Here is a 16,943-nt window from a genome sequence, read left to right on the forward strand (position 1 = left end):
GCCGCGGCGGGGCGTTGGGGCTGCTGGGCGGGGGCGGGCGCGCGCGCAAGGCCTGCCGGGATGGGGGGCGGGGCTCAGCGGGAGGTACCCGGCCGCCATGTTGAGTGTGGCAGGGAGCCCAGCTTTGCCCCCGCGGGGTCCCGGGTAGGAAGGGGCGACCCAGGGTAGGGTCGGGAGGCCGCGGCGAGGCTGAGCCGTCACCGCTCACCCACCCGTGCCTCGCTGTGACGGGAGGGAGTCAGGGTGAGGGGCATGACGTCATCCCGTAAGCGGGCAACGGCTTCGCGCCGCTGGCGGGCGTCACTTCCGGCGTCGCGTGGCTGGAGGGACGTGGGGTGAAGCCGCGCTCCCGCCGCCGGGCCTGCGCGCTGCGGCCGCGTTCAGCCACCCCCCGGCGGGCTTTACGCTGCGCAGAATGTGCCCGGTGCGGGATTTAACGTATTTCTCCGCGTTTTCCGCGGTAACTGGCCAGCAAGCGGCGTTCGTGGGGCTCTTGGCCTACGCCGATCTCCCAGTTGGGCCGTAGGGAACCGCAGAGACATGGCGGGGAGCTCCCCCCCCAGGCCATCGGCCCTGTCCGTCGCAGAACCAGCTCCTCAGCGGCGGGAGGCCTTTCCCGCAGGTATCTGCACCCACTGCAAGGCCAGGGTTAGGTCCCCCTCCTATACACAGCGATCGCTTTCTCATTCCTTTCTCCCCTACTTTAAGTTCAATTATGAGGCTTTTTTAATTTCCCAGTATTTTTTATTCTAAAACCTGGCCTCCAAGCAGTATTGCGGCTTTACACCACATGAGATGTAAAAGATGAGCAGCACACGTTTCACCTTTGAGAAAGACGCCTTGGCTTCTGAAGTTCCAACACAGACACCCTGGAACTGTTACTTTTTCCCGTCGGGAATCTTGATGTCAGGCTCTGAGTTCATGTTTTTGTTCATCTCTTACCTTAAAAAGTTATTTCTGGAGTATAGTAGGACCTGCTATTTTAATTTTAAAACAGCTATTTAAAATAGCACCACACTATTTTAATTTTAGAAGAACACCAGATCTATTTTCATTTCAGTCCCCTAGAAACTCAGAATCAAAAGAAGGGGGAAAAAAATGCCTTCATGAATGTTGGTTGCCTTTTCCATTCATAGTCTCGGCAACAGCTTGATTTTGCTTTTAGAATACTATTGCCCTCATGTGGTCAAACAACAGTAAGTCTGGGAACTATTGTCAAAGGTCTGCTTCCATGTCATTGAAACATGTTTAATTATTGTGTATGTATTGTTAATTATATGTGTATATGATTTAGTTGAACAAAAGTTTTTTTCTCAGATTACTTGCTCTTACTGTTTGCTTACCAGAGTTCACCATTACAGGTTTAGACATCTAATCCGATTCACCCTTCCATGCTGTGATGGGACTGCCTCATTGGAATGATTCATCGATTTTTACTTTGAAACGGAGACCAGATTTTCACACCAGACTCTTAAGGAGACTCAACAAAAGACGCCTTCCTTACTTCTGAGAGTCTCAGGGTCAGCTATCCCATTGCAGGTCAGTTCAAACCTACCACTGATTTTTAATATGATGAGAGATTTTAGAGAAGCATGAGCCTCTTGCATACTGTAAATTGCATGATCAAAGCTTGGATTATCTCATCTGGGCCCTGAAGGTGACTCACCAATACCATCATAAGACAATTTACTTCAAAACACCTACAGTACTTAGCTAAGTTTTAGAGTTGTATAACACCGTGGGTTGTTGATTTGATATTTTGTCACTCCCTTTTTATTCTTTCTTCTGCCTTTCTTCCTAATCATTGGAACTCAGTTTGTCAGTTTATACCAAACTGGAATTTATCTGGCAGGATAATTGGACCTCCTAGCAAAGTGTCACATTAAGTAGGAATTACGGATAATGCCCCTAGTTAATGGAAAAAATGTTTAATTCCTGCTTGAGTAATATTGATCAAATGCAGTCAGTCGTCCTATGCATTTCTATAGTGGATACCACCATAACCTGCACAATACAGACGGACCTGTGCTTGCTCAGATGGGTTGAGTGAATTTCAGAGAGATGCTTCTGGAAATGACACAGGTCAAGTGAATATATTTCTGTTGGACTCTGCTGGGAGTGATGATTCTCGGTGGGTAACAGTTATGTCTGGAGGCTTGTGTGGAGGACTTGTATCCTGCAACTTGGCATCTCTTTATGGGCTCTTGAAACTAAGCGTGATGCTCCGGAGCATCGAACACTGTTCCTGCTCTTACAACACAGAATCACAGGAGTGTAGGGAGAAGGGACCTCTGGAGCTGCCTGCTCCACCCTTCTGCTCAGCGCAGGACCAGCACCACCACAAGATCGGCTTGGCCATGGCTTTGTCTAGTGAAATCCTGAAAACCACCTAGCACGGAGACCACAGCTTTTTTGAGTGGCCTGATCCAGTGCTATGCAACCCTCTCAATAAACAGCTTTTTGCTAATGTCCAACACAAACGTCCTGACCTGCAACTTGTGGCCATTGCTCCTTTCTGCCGCTACCAAGAAGGGTTCATCTCCACTGTCCTTATAATCACCCTTCAAGTAGTTGTAGCTGTTATTAAGTTGCTCCTTAGTTGGTTGCACCACTTGGTTCCCAGGCCATGCTGATGCATGGGGATCCTGCCCCAGCAGCAAAACTTCACACATCTTGCTGAGCATCATGAAGTTTCTGTTGGCCCTGACCTTGAGTTTATGACTGTTCCTCTGGAAGGTGACTCTATTGGCACTCCCCCAAATCAGGCACTCTGCACTACTCTCCAGGTCACTAATGAAGCCACGGGGTGATATGAACTCCAACAGATTCCCTGTTGATTACCACTGTCAAGTGAATCCTGAGCCACTGATTTTTACCCCCTGAGCCCAGTGGTCAAGCTGTTTTCCTTCGAGTCTTAACTGTGTTTGCCCAGCCCACACTTCTTCAGCATGCCCATGAGAATTGTGTCAAAAACCTCACTAAAGTCAAGGTAGATTACATCTGCTGCTTTCTGCTTTCCCCATAGCTTCTTGTCTCAGCCTAGAGGGCAGCTGTAATTCTCATCCTGTGACTGATTAATATTCCTGGCTCTTTCTCCTCTTATGCTGTTTCCAACTGAGGACCTCATAATTTTTTGCTATTAATCCCGAAGATCATGACCTTGTATTTTGCAGTACTGAATTTCGACCCCTTTCTATTATTCCAGTCCTCAAGGCTGGCAACTTTTCATCTTCTCTAGAATACTGTGATCCTTCCCTGTATTTTAAATGACTCTCAACTTTGATTGCAAGTTGACTCAAAATAGGGAGTTTGAGAAATTACAGCATGAAAGGAAGTAGACTTGGCATGAACTTGGCTTCAGGGTAGTACTTTTCTGCGTTGAGCTACAGAATGATTTTTTAGTGAAAATTTTTTCTTCCCTGCAATCCCCAGCACATGGGAACATCATTTCCAAAAGGTAGATAGAGAGTGAAGGGTGTGTGACCTAGAAAAACTAGTAAGATGCATATGTCAAATCCAGTTAATTTTTTTACTAATGATACTGATCTATATATATATAAAATGCTGAACAGAACACTTAGCTTCCCTGTATTTGGCCTTAGGCTACATTCCCCATCAAAGGCAAAGAGACCATGTTGACACTTTCCTGGTGAGTAAATCAGTCATGAGAGCAACATATTTCTTTTCCAAGAAACATATAGAAAGCCATGTATTGGAAATTAGGACTCCTGGGTTTCCCAGAGCTCAGCATATTCTTGAAGCAAAGATATTCAGACTCCATCCTACTTTCTCCCTTACACACCTAGCAAACCCTCTCTACAGCTCTGTGGTCTCACCATACTGCTTCTGTCCACCATCACCCTCTTTCCCAGTTATGAATGCAGGAGCGCCACAGTGAGTGGGAGTAAAAGGACCTTTCACCCTGTCCCTGCACGCCCACTTGTGTAGTGGACCCTTCACAGCTGACCAGTCCATCCCAGCCACAGACATTTTCTTTTTTACAAAATGTGAATGAGGCAGTGTGGTAATTTTATGCAAATCCATGTGCAGATTAAAAAAATTAATCAAATTCTGAAATTTTCATTTAAAGAGATTAGTCTTGAAAAATCCCCCGTCTAATCCTCCCAGAATAGTCACTTGGACAAACCTTCACCACTTTGTTTTCCTCCTGGGCTTAGTGCATCTCCTGGAAAATTTTCTTGTAATGCTTTTGGGACCATCTGGAGCAGCAAGTTTGAGTTTATGCAGGGCTTACCAGGCAAATTAAAGTTGATATATCAAATGATAGAAAAGATGTGTCCATAAGTGGGAACATGGGAGTTTAAGGCAGTAAAATCTCTGCTCTGTTGTATTTCATAGGTAAACTCCCGTGATAATGCATAAAAAATGGAAGCGGTAAGCGTTGGTGAATCTAACGGTAATTTACGTACCAAGAGGCCAGAAGAAAGTCATGCAGCAAGAAAAACGAGTAGCAAGAGACACTGCTAAAACTTGCTGTGTCTGGTGGTTTACTGCTGTAACAAAGATGTAATCTGTTAGAGCCCGAGCTCAAAATTATCCTCAAACAATTGGGGTTTGATCCAGTGCCATCTCAAATATTTTCCAAGTCCCTCAGGGGTTTTGGAGTTGACCCTGTACACGGTGGGCCAGCCACCAATCACTGCCACACTAGGGGAAATCCAGACAAGACCCGATGACATTAAAAATAAACTAACATAGACTCCTGAAGTTCTCAGTTAAATTAGACATCCTGGAGCATTAATATACAGCATCCTCTGATCTTGCAGCACCTGAAATGCTTGGGATGTGTGATTGGGTTGGCCTGCACCAAGCCCAATTGCCCCAACTTCAAGAAAACCACAAGCCCGTGATGCAAAGCCTTGAACAACCCTCCAACTACAGCACCTGGAATAGCTCAGCTTTGCCCAGCGATGGCAGACTGGCCCCTAGAAGGGAATATTTTTCTGGTTTTCAAGTACCTGCCATGGAGCAAGGTGCTGGCTCATTTTTCTCATTGCATGGGCATGGCCAGCTCATTTGTTCACTGTTTTCTTCCCCAGTGTGACTCCCAAATTATGGCTCAGACTCTGCCCCCCTGCGTCCACGCTTTTGGTCTCATGCCACCATCTAATTTACCTGGCAGCTTACCACATTTCTGCCCCTAGTGCTGGATTGTTTCTGTCTCCCTCTGACTTTGGCTCCTTGCCTGCAGAATTGCTTTAATTAAAAAGTTAATGAAAGGTAATGTGAATAAGCGCTTTGCCCATATTTTATCATAGTCCAGCTCCTCTTCCTCCCTCTTTCCCAGAGAAAGTGAAAATGAGGAACTGGGTTTTTGCTGCTTTTTGTTGTGAGAGTTAACAATGGAAATTTCTGCAGGCTTAGGAAGAGCTCTATGAAGAAAGAACTTAAGATGGTAACGCACGCAAACAAGTATGTAGATGGTGAACATTATTCATCAATGAAAGCTGGGGAAGATTTAATTTAAAGAGGATTAATCTAAACCCCTTACAACCCTCCTGCTCTCTTTGGAACAGGCAATTCTTAGCATTTTCCTCCTAAACTTTGTGCAAATTTCTAGAAAAAATTTCAAAAGACTATACCCCAACTCCAAATTATCCTGACCAGGGACAAAGGGAAGGTATAAAACCCAAGCCCCGCTAGTGCCTGTAACATGTCACCCTATATCCATATAGATAGAAGAGGGCTCGTTCATCCCTATCTGATTTCCCTGAGAAACTGGGGAACAAAGATTAGTGCGTGAAGCAATGAGTCACAATATCAGCCCCTTCTTCCAGCCCAGATTCCTCCCAGCCAGCAGTGGGAAGAGGAAAATGCAGGATTGTGAGGATGTAATTTCCCCACATGCAATACACAGCAGCTAACTGGCAATTACATCATTTCTAGACCCACCATCCACGGAGCAGTCTGAGAGCTGCCATGTGGATTATTTTTCTTTCCAAGGCTGCCTATGCTTTGGTGTGGGGTGACGTTCAGTTCTCTTGATCTTGTTTTTAAAGCCCTAGTAAAATGAGTAGGAGTTTTATTTTTTTTTTAATATCTACCATGGATCGCATAGCACTGATTTATAGCTGTTCCCTGATGACATTTAGTACCCAGTGCCTGAGACTGTATAAATAAATTACATAAAAATGGATTTGTGGCATCATTAGCAGCACCCTCATTCCAAGGGGAGCCTCCAGTGAGCCTGCGTGTCTAATGAGAGCTGACAAGGAGCAGAGTTACACACCAAGAGCTCCGAAGCTCATGGGTCTGTGCCAAATCCAGCTCTCTGTTGCATTGGTGTAAAGTTGGATAACCTCTGACTGCAAGGGGTTTTTACACTGGATTTACTCTGCACTTACACCTGTGCGCTGAGATCAGTGTCAGGCGGCGTGCCCTAAAATCCGTAGAAGCAATGGAAAGATGCGTGCTGACTTAACAGACTCTGGATCAGGCCTTGATGGTTAAAATACAATCTGAGTTCAGAGTGCAGAAAACAGATTACATGCCTGCTATTGTAGTGAAATGCTTTCCAGAGCAAGCATTAGCAGTATGTACACAAGTGCCAGATGAATTAAGCTGGCATTTATTTTTTTCAGCTCCAGTAGGAGAGGATTGCTTTTAAACAACTTGCGCCTGCTGTGTCGTGTCTGGAGTTGGAGCTGAATGGAACCTCTGGGAGGGCACGTGTGACAGGAGCCGCAGTTGCGGGTCTGGTTGTGCTCAATTCCCCTGGTCTTCAGGGTCAGCCGTGCATAGAAACATCCAGGCAGAGATACAGCCTGTTAAAGGCTTTGGGGCTTTATTTTCGTAAACTCCCCTGGCTCCATTTAAGCCTTTTTTGCCAACCACTTCTGCAAACCCTGTATCGAAGCTCAGATGAGGTGACCTGGGGCAGGATGTACCTCTCTTTTCTAACACCTTCCTCTGATTGCGCTGTGCTACCAGGTGAGTCAGAGACCTGCTGGGAACCAAGATGCTAATCTCAGTTCCTGAGACACAGGAATTCACTGGTGTTAGCATGGTTACTCTGACCCTCATTACAAGAGGGCTGAGGCTCAGTGGTTTAAACTGCTGGTAGCATCAGCTGCCATGAAGTTAAGAGTCTAGTAACAAAGTGGTCAGAACACGCTGTCTTTTATCCTTCTTTCTCCTCATGATTGAAAAGCCAGTCCTTCTGACCAGTATCTAAAGAGAGTATAGATAAGTAGTTTATCTGCCTTGCGTTTTGCCTTTAAAATCTGTTTCTCCTAAGTATTGAAACATTTACAGTTGGACTTGATGATCTTAAGGGTCTTTTCCAACTTAAATGATTCTTGGATGTTTTTTCTCTGGCTGTATGATTCTCCATATAGTTTTACCTGCAGGTTCCTTGTCCAATAGATCTCAGAGTGTGCCCAAGTTTCATTGTGTGAGAAGGTTTTCACAGAGCCTTTGGGTCCTTTCAGCAAAATGAGGCAGATTTAGACCCAGAGGAGCTGTTGGAAAGCTTGTCTGGTTTAATGATTAACACCTTGCAGTGCTATGGGAGTGTTAGGATAGCGAGACCTCTGGACTTGTGAGCTGTCCCAGAAGAAGCTGTCCATTGGCCTTGCACTGAAACACATCCATTTACTAGAGAGAGAATTAACTCTCTCAGGTAGTTTGAATGGGTCTGTGATCAAGTGTGTTGCCCAGGCTGCTTCAGCCTCCTGGCACCCTGCCTTAATTGCCTGCACCATAATTGCCATGAGCAGGAGAGATGCAGATCACAAGGATCTTTGATCCTGAGAAACCAGCAGTGAGCTTGCTGCCAGTTAACAGAAGGAAGGAGGAATGCTGGGAGGGAATAGATGCATGTGTGTTGGCAGGGGCTGCCTTTCCTCTGTCAAGACAAGTGTCTGCCCTTGAGCAGTTGAAATCTTTTGGTCCCCATGCAGATCTGTGGCATATAATGCTAATACTCAGTGGAGACTAGCTCAAATGGGCTTTCACAGACACAGCTGGCAACGTTGCCTGGATCTGAAGTCTTATTTGGGCTCTAAATGTGATTTTAATGGATAATGAGAGAATTAAAAAATAAAGGCAAATGAAACCTTCTGTTAATTTGCTCTTTGGTGGGGAAACCTCATTACTGGTCTCTCTGTGGCCACCAGGAGCAAGGGATCAGGCAGCCAGCAAGCTTGTTGTCTCTCCTAAGTCTGTGCCTGATGCTGCAGGGACACATGGGGCAATGCGCAGCCAGAGAATGAGATCAGCATTTGGCTAGCACGAGGAAGGAAGTTAATGTAGTGAAAAGCTGTTCCACCCAGACGCCCTGCTCTCTCCAGGACAGAGAGCAGCTTCCACAGTTTGGAAAGATGTCAAATGCTGAGCAAATAGAAATGATGGCTTGCCAGTGGCAAATCCACAGGGAAGAAACTGGCTGGCAGGGCTCTCCTCCCCTGCAGGAGGTGGTGGGATTGCAGGGGAACCACAAGCTGACAGGTGGTTTGAATGTGACACTGCCCTTCCCTCCCTCCTGCCTAGGGAGAGGTTTGAAAATGCTGTTGATATGGCACCTTAATCTAGAGGAAACAGGAGCTAGAGCTCCATGGTTCATGTTTTGCCCTCCCTGCTCTTTCTGTGACAGCCCTGTCTCTTCTACTAGTGAAAATGTTCACTTTCCCTTGCAGTTTGGAGGGTGCCAGCTGCCCCAGCTCTCAAGGCCTTGCCAGTGTTGGCAGAGTGTGTACAAGCCCACCCCACCAAGCAGCCTGACTCAGCCTGGCCACCCTGTGCAGCATGTCCCTCCGTGAGCACGCACTGTTCCTCTTCCGCAGCGCGGTGGGCACTGTCCAGCCAGCTCTGATGCTGCAGAGAGCTGTGAAGCTCCAGGGAGATGGGTGCCCTCAACTGCTGGTGAAAGGCCAGGCCTTTCCAGTGAAGAGGGACCTGTACCTGGTGGGTTTTGGCAAAGCTGTGCTGGGGATGGCTGCAGCAGCAGAAGAGATCCTGGGAGACCACCTTGTTCGGGGGATCATCAATGTGCCGCTAGGCATCCAGGAGAGCCTTCAGCGAGCAGGAATGCGGTAAGGGGGAGTGTGTCTGGACAGTTTGGCTGGGTAGGCTGCCAGATTTGTCCTCTGTGGGTGTTGCTGTGAACCCCTTCAGTCCTTTCCCACTGCTCTCATTCTGATGCCCACCCCATCCACCACACCACCCTGGTCTTCAACCACCATCACATCCCAGTGACACCAGCAACACAGCCCATCTCTTGTGCTGGATGCGCTCTCTTCTCAGCCCTGGGGAAGAGACACTCAGCAAAGGCTACCTCCCTGTCCTGGTCACTTGCTGTGTGTCTCTGGTGCACCAGGCCCATTTCCCTGCTGAGTGACAGACAGTCTGGCTGCCTGTGTTCATGTCAGTGGTGTGATTGCTTCTCTTACCTCACCAGGGAGATGCTGCTGAAGCCACACAGCAAAATCCAGGTCATCGAAGGTGCCAAGAACAACCTCCCGGACCCAGCGGCTCTGAAGGGAGCAGTTGCCATCCAGGAGCTGGCTGAGGGTCTGACTGCAGATGACCTGCTCCTTGTGCTCATCTCCGGTAGTGTGGGGATCCCAGGGAATGGGCTCTACTGAGGACCCTCCAGCTGCCTGCCCACCCATGGCTGTGCAGCAGGGGAGCGCTGTGCTGTGCTGGCCCTTTCACCACTGACACTTGGACCTCTGATTTTTCCTCTCCCTTCTCCTGTCAGCCTTTCTCCAGGGATTCACCAGGGTGGGGCACAGGGCTGTCTGCTGCTGCAGTGGATACGCTGCCTCCCAGCCCTGGGGAGAGGCTGAGCTGCGCAGGCTGGATCCTGCAGTTGTGCCACCACTGTGAGATGGCACCTCTGGCCACAGCCTGCCAGCTGCTCCCACCTCTTGGCAAGGAGACGCTTTTTTCCTGCCCCATCCTTACATTTGGACATGCAGCCTTGGAGAAGCAAGCACCTGGTGAACTTGCATGCTCCAGATTTGTGCAGGGGGGCGAGTCTGTAAGCTGAGATTTGGGACGGACCTTTGCCAGGGCTTTGCCGCTTCCCAGCCAGTGGAAAAGAGGCCCCCAGGCTCCAACAGTCAGCTGCACACCTTGCAGTGTCAGCCCTGAACACCCCCAGGCCCTGGCTTCTTCGCCCCTGGGCTCTCCCCAGACCCAAGGTTGTGTAGGGAAGGTGGGTAGTGTGCATCGAAGGGATGTAGTGACATCACCCCAACCTGAGTTCAGCTGGGTGGGTGGCTGTCACAGGGCAAAAGCATGCAGGGGCTTGGAGCAGCTCAGTAGAAAACCCTTGATCTCCTCTGCTCAGTGATTGTTCTGTGGATGCTGAAGCTGGATCTGGTGCAGAGGGAGAGTGCCGCTAGGCAAACACCCAAGCAACTGGAATCTAGCTGCACTTGCTGGGGATTCCCCTGGGCTTCCTCCCGTCCTTTGACTACGGGGATCTCCAAGAGACTCCTCAGCCCTTCAGGAAGCCTGTACAGGATCTCCCCGTGGCTGTGACTCCCTATGCATGTGCACTCCCACACAGCAGCCGGTCCCCAACTGCTCCTGCCTCTCAGCTAGATCCCTGGCTATTGACTGAAACACAGGCATTTGCATTTGTTTTTCTTGCTCATCATGTTTTATTGATGCTGATTTGTCTCAAACCTCTGAGCAGGCTTTGCCTTTTGACAGTAGCTTTCAGCTATACTTCTGTGCATGTTCACTCTCTGCTCAGATCTTGCTGCTTTCTACTCTGTATTTGCCATCCATTCCACTTTTCTGTCAGAACCTTTTTTCTTGCTGATTTTTCTGCATTTTCAGTACCCACTTGTATAAGACAGGATTCCCATCAATGAAGCTATCACCCTGGACTCTGGGTGTGCTTTTTCCTTTGCATTACTCCATCCCCCTTTCCTTTCCTCCTGAGCCTAGATGAGCACAGTTCAGCAGCTTCCGATCTTGCTGCAGCCATAGCTAGTGTTTGTACACTGTCCTGAATAAATGGAGCCAGCAAAGCTGTGTCTCTATCTGCTTAGTGCTGACTGCTGTACGAGTCATGGAGGCCGTGCTTGCTGCTCACCCATCCAGGTAGCCCTTGAAATTCAGTGTGATGACACACGAGTGGCCTGACGCAGTGGGGATAGTAGTTGCTGTCTCATCCCTGCAACATTGCAGGCATGCAGTGCCCTGGTCTGGTGAGCTTTACACTTCCTGGGTGAGGTGTAGCTGACTGCAGACAGTGCAAGACAGCAGTGATAAAAACCCATTGGCGAAGAACGAATTCTCCAGAGATGTTAGCATAGTTCCCCAATCACCTCTGCCTGGTGAGGGAAGAGGAAAGGCTTATATGTAGAACAGCCTTGCTTTACTTCTGTTTTCCTTTTCTTGCCATCTCTTCTGCATCCTAGGGGGTGGATCTGCCCTACTGCCTGCTCCCATCCCTCCCATCCTCCTCGAAGAGAAGGAGAAACTCACAAAGATGCTGGCTTCCCAAGGAGCTGACATACGGGAGCTGAATATTGTCCGGAAGACTCTGTCCTTGCTGAAGGGTGGAGGGCTGGCCCGACTCGCACATCCCGCACAGGTAACTAAAAGGAAGCCCCTGCTTTCCCACAGATCACCCACCTGCTCTCAAAATAGGGGTTTAATCAACTGACCTGCTTGCAGGGGTTTTCTCCTTACTGAGTGAACAACCTTTGCACACTGTGGCTCAGATTTCACTGAGGACCCAAACTCTCAGGGATACAGAGGTGGAAAAAGGGGAATCCAGACTCCGCAAATGTTGGCTGTGCCATCACACCAGTCTCAGCAGACCCCAGCCCTCACCCAGCAGGCACCTCCAATGTGCTGGTGCTCCACCACAGTGCTTTCAAGGCTGGGTCCCCTGGGGGCTGTTCTCAGGGCACACCATCACTGAACTTACACTAGGTTATCAGCCTGACAAGTGCAGCGTCATGAGTTACATCTTCCAGTGTGATGGTCCAGCATCAAAGGACGTTGTAGATCTGTGGGTTCAGGAAGGGCAAGGTGACACTCATGGGACCATAAAACAAAAATGGGTCAAGATCTGCCCATTTTCATCTGCTCTGATATAGGGGTGGCACAAGCGAAACTCAGAGCAGCACTTCTGGCAGGGCTCCTGTGCAGTCACTCGTCTCTGCCTCCCACAATAATCCGTGGGCATTCTTTTTGGCAGGTGGTGAGCCTCATCCTTTCTGATGTGATCGGTGACCCCCTGGACATTATAGCAAGTGGGCCCACTGCTGCCAGCTCCCACAGCGTCCAGGATTGCCTTCAGATACTCACCAAATACAATCTGCTGCACAACCTGCCCAAGTCAGTGGAAACAGTCCTGTCCAGCTCTCCCACCAAGCCCACTGCTTCAGAAGACTACTCCCATGTTTGCAACATCATCATCGGGTCAAATACACTGGCTTTAGATGAGGCCAAACGCCAAGCCGAGGGCCTGGGCTACGCCACTCTGATCCTGAGCACAGCAATCTGCGGGGAAGTCGGCCGCATGGCCATGCTCTACTGCCAGCTGATCCAGCTGGTCTGCCTGGGCTTTGCCAGCCTCGGAGAAGGGCCCCTGAGTGATGCGGTGAGGGGGAATCTCCTGCAGCTGGCGGCAGAGCTAGCCATCCCGGGTTTGAACCTTGCTAAGTTTCTACAGACCCTGCGAGGATTAGGGCCTGAAAGACCAGTCTGCATCCTGGCCGGCGGAGAAACCACAGTTCAGCTTCAAGGAAGTGGCAAGGGAGGGAGGAACCAGGAGCTGGCCCTGCGCGTGGGGCTGGGGCTGCACAGGGCACAGGCTACGGAAGTCAGCCCCCCAGGGAGGTGTGAGATTGTCTTCCTTAGCGCGGGAACAGACGGGCAGGATGGCCCAACGGAGGCGGCAGGGGCCTTCTGCAGCCCACAGATGGTGGCTGAGGCGCTGCAGGAGGGCCTTGATGTGGAGGCCTTTCTCCGCAACAACGACTCCTATACGTTCTTCAGCCAGTTCCAAGGTGGGCATCACCTCCTGGTGACAGGCTTGACAGGCACCAATGTCATGGACATCCAGGCCATTTTAATTAGAGCCATGAAGAGATCATGAGAGCTCCCTCCAAAGATATCCAGATACATTTAATTAGGATCAGGGGTAAATGAAGGCAGACAAATGTAAACTGCTTAAATTAGGGCTTACGGTTGAGGGTGCTAATATCTTTAACAGAAAGAATCCACTAATTAGACACATGAGTGGATGTTCACAGCAAAAGCAAGCACTTGTAATTGGGATCAGAGGAAGGTAAGAGGTCACATTACAGACACAGAGGCCGGATTTAACACTTCTGCTGAGAGCCACCACTCCTGTGACTGCTTCAACTATAGTTAAAAGATGTGGGGAGATCAAGACCATAGTAGGGCTGCCAGGGAGAGCCCTCACTGCAGCTGATGCACCTCCACACCCCCAGCTCCAGAGCAGCTCAGCAGTGGGCTTTTGCATGTTCACAGAAGTGCATTACAGCAACTGAAGGATGCAAAATCAATAGCAAGGCCTGCCCAGCTGGAGGCACGGAGGTGCAGGGGGACACAGTGGGAAAGGGGACACCCAGCACCCGCTCCACCTGCCACTGCAGTGCCCGGCAGCTCCTCCCACACCAGGTACCTGGGGCAACTCAGAGACCCCCAGCCCAGCATGGTGCACACCCAGCAGCGCGGTTAAGGAGCACGTTGGCAGAGAGAAGCATTTGATAATGGACATGTGACACAAAAACAGTGCAGTGTCACAGAGGGTGGTACACCTTCACTGTGCAGCACAAGGAAGGAGACAACTGAGGTGCAGTGGTAAGCCAGCTGAGTGGAGTCCTCTTCTAGCCTCCTTCCCTCCACAGGGACATCTTCCCCGCTGATACCTGTTGGGAGAGCCTTTGTGCCAGCAGTGTGTATGCCATGAGCTTTCACAGTGTTGTTTTCCAACTGCCTAGAAAACAGTCGTGCATCCAGCCTGAGCCACTGACCTTTCTTCTGCGCTGAGGCAGAAGTCGCTGTCACTCTGATTAACTCTGCTAATTCCACAGAACAAAAGGCAAGGAAACCTTCACGCTCAGCTCTCCTGACCCATGCTGCTGAGCTGATCAAAGGGCAAAGCTGCCAGAGCTGTGCTTTGACAGGGAGCTGCTCCCCTGTATATATAAGGTGGTTATCGTGGTTTTGTCACCTACTGCAGTGCAATATGTGGGACAGCAGCGATGAGCCATGTTTCCCAGGACATGGAGGCCACAGTGGGGCTGGATTTCAGAAGGGCTCTGCCTGTAGCAACAGGCACGATGACGGTTTTGGCTGCATATTCAAAGGACTTCAGCTCAGCAGCCAGTATGACCCAACAACATCCGACTCCTTTTGAATATCTGCCTGTTTGTTACAGAGCCTAAGCGGGAACTGAGCTCCTTTGAAAAATCCAGCTCTAATTTAATAGGACACGCTTGGCTCAGATTCTTTCCAGACAGACAGACCTACTCTGTGTGGCTGATCTCATCTCGTGACATAAATACACCGTCCTGCCAACACCGTGAGTCGTGGTGTCTCACTGAACAGTCGTTCTGCGGCCTGCTCCAAGATGGATCAGAGGGCGGATTTTTGAGGAGGATGCAACACCTCCTGCTTTCGTTTCAAAGCCAATATCTAACAAGTAGGGATATCAGCAGGACCGTCACGGGGCCTGGTATCAATGCCAGGCTGGCAGCTGGCCTGTCTGGGCCACAGCCCAGGCATGGTGTCAAGGCACAAGCCTAGGGATTTCAAAACCTCAAGTCTTACCCCAGTGGTTTAAACTCATCCATGCATCTCATTTGTCCTCCGAGTCTGAAGGTCTTCTGTAACATGCCTGAACTTGCTTACGCTGGCAAACAGCTTTGAGATCTGCTGGGGAAAACCTGCCAAGCGTTATAAAGTTTGCTGTGCCCCTGTAATGTCAGGTGACAGTTGCACAGGAGAAGCTGCTTTGTGCTGTGCAGTTTTTTTCCGCAGGTTGCCAGCAGGTCACTGGCAGGTCACCTCCTCCATGCCTGGCATGCCAGCACCACAGGGGCTCTAACATACACAGCGATACAGCCAAAAAGTACGGGCTGCAGCCAGAATAACTGGCTAAAGCTGGCTCCAAAGTGGTGTTAATGCTTCCTGTCCAGTTCTGCTCCAGTGAAATCCAGAGTGACTCCGGTTTCAGGCTCAGGTGCCTGGTAGAAGGGTCACTGCCATCTTCAGGAGCAGGTCCGGCATGCCAGCCTGGGCACACAGCTGCAGGTCCACTGTACCCCTATGCTCTGCCTGCAGCCCTGCCACATTGCTGAGCACTGCTAGTCCTTGGAGCTGCTGCCTGTGCTGTGTCACAGTCAAATTCAGAAGACCTTGGTCTAGCGCTTGCTGCCTTCTCCTGGGAAATGCCTACCACATGTACCCTGAGCAGTGTCCTTGCTTTCTAAACAGTGGCTTTTCACTAGCAATTAAAAAGAGTTTGTGTTGGGGAGGAGAGAAGACTAACAAAAGGTTTGTTGAAAGGATGGAGCTGTTTGAAGTGCACTTCACATCTGCACTCGCTTGGCCTCCATATACGGTTTTTGTTCTTGTCTGTTCTAATGAGGAGATAACAGGACAGGGGGAGGTTGACCAAGGACACCCAGGTTACAGAAACACTTTTTCCTCTTCTGGTGCTTCTACCTGGATAAACTGAAGTTCCATTTCTGAGGGGTTGCTTGGGTGGACCCGGTACATCTTCTGCCTAAGGAGGAAAGGAGCTGTGGAGGGTGTGCACCCCTTACAAACAAGGCACCGTTTTATTCCTCTGCACAGTGCTCAGCACAGAATTGTCTGTTACTGCTCCAGCCCAAAGCCAGCTCCATCTGACCTGCAGTCCCTTTGCCAACAGCAAAAGACCCCACGCATGAGCTAGCGTACATGGGGCTGCACTGGTCGGGTTTTGCAAGGATTTGTAAGAAGACAGTTGCATCTAAAGATGCAACAGCATTGCTTACCTGCCAGGTAACGATTTGCCTCTGGGCTGTTGGAGCCTGCCAGGAGCAATGACTTTCCCATGGGGAACCTGACTGAGTCACCACAGCTGAGCAGGGCTTTGCAGCTTGCCCATGCTGTCGTGGATGGGATATTAGCATCATGTGAGTGTACCCAGGGATGTGAAGAAACACAGAGTGCAACTATGGTCACACTGAGAGATCCCAGTGTGCTGGCCATGCTGGGACTAGCTCCACACCATCCTGGCTCTGAGGTGCTTCTGCCTAAGGAGACAAGTCACAGAAAGAGTGAGGAAAGTAAGAGTTGCTTGGTTTTGACACTCCCTTCCCTTTTTATTGGAAAAGCAAAACTCTTTCTATGCCAGCCAGTCTCCAGGAAGGAGGGAGATGGCCGGAGATGGCCAACAGCTCCCTGGCCGCAACCCGTATGTGGGCAGGGGATACAGGGGCAGCTGTCAGGAAAAACACACCCAGCTGCTGGGCAGGGAGTGCACGAGCAAAGCCTGGGTGCATTCGGCATCAGTTTGCTCTCCTAAGCAGGCTGCTCATAGCCAAACAGTGCTAATGGTCGGGAGAAGTAACTGCGTTATTAACAGCACGAGCTTTTGGCAGTAAATTAAAAATCTTGGCTGCCGCCCTTGGCTCTGCTCTTGCCTCTTAGGAGACATTAATATCACAGCTCCCCAGCATTCCCATTATCACTTCATTAAGGATCCAATAATGATAAATGTGGATGGTTTTATTTTGCACAGAGCCTGATTAATGGCTAATATTTCACTAGGTGTTAATGGGGCCCTTCCTTTATGGAGGGTTTGGAAGGGGGCTGCCTTTCATCTACTCCACAAGCTGGGTAATTTTCACTATTTTCGCTAATGTGACAGATTTAATGCAAACCTTGAAAGAGCTGCTGAGGCCTCTTGAGAAACTTTGAAGAGCATCGTG

At 49.6% G+C, this 16,943-nt stretch overlaps 1 protein-coding gene across 1 annotated transcript; it reads left to right on the forward strand.

The window, feature by feature from the left end:
* Window positions 1–76: 76 nt before the first annotated feature.
* On the forward strand, window positions 77–15,502 carry GLYCTK (glycerate kinase). The gene is made up of 6 exons (XM_037382601.1): window positions 77–622; window positions 1,362–1,539; window positions 8,658–9,053; window positions 9,419–9,570; window positions 11,400–11,575; window positions 12,188–15,502. Exons 3-6 carry the CDS (start codon window positions 8,767–8,769, stop codon window positions 13,088–13,090), a joined length of 1,518 nt encoding a protein of 505 aa, XP_037238498.1. The 5' UTR covers window positions 77–622; window positions 1,362–1,539; window positions 8,658–8,766; the 3' UTR covers window positions 13,091–15,502.
* The last annotated feature ends 1,441 nt before the right edge of the window (window positions 15,503–16,943 follow it).

The sequence above is a fragment of the Falco rusticolus genome, chromosome 4 (genome assembly GCF_015220075.1).
Source record: "Falco rusticolus isolate bFalRus1 chromosome 4, bFalRus1.pri, whole genome shotgun sequence".
NCBI classification, from domain to species: Eukaryota; Metazoa; Chordata; class Aves; order Falconiformes; family Falconidae; genus Falco; species Falco rusticolus.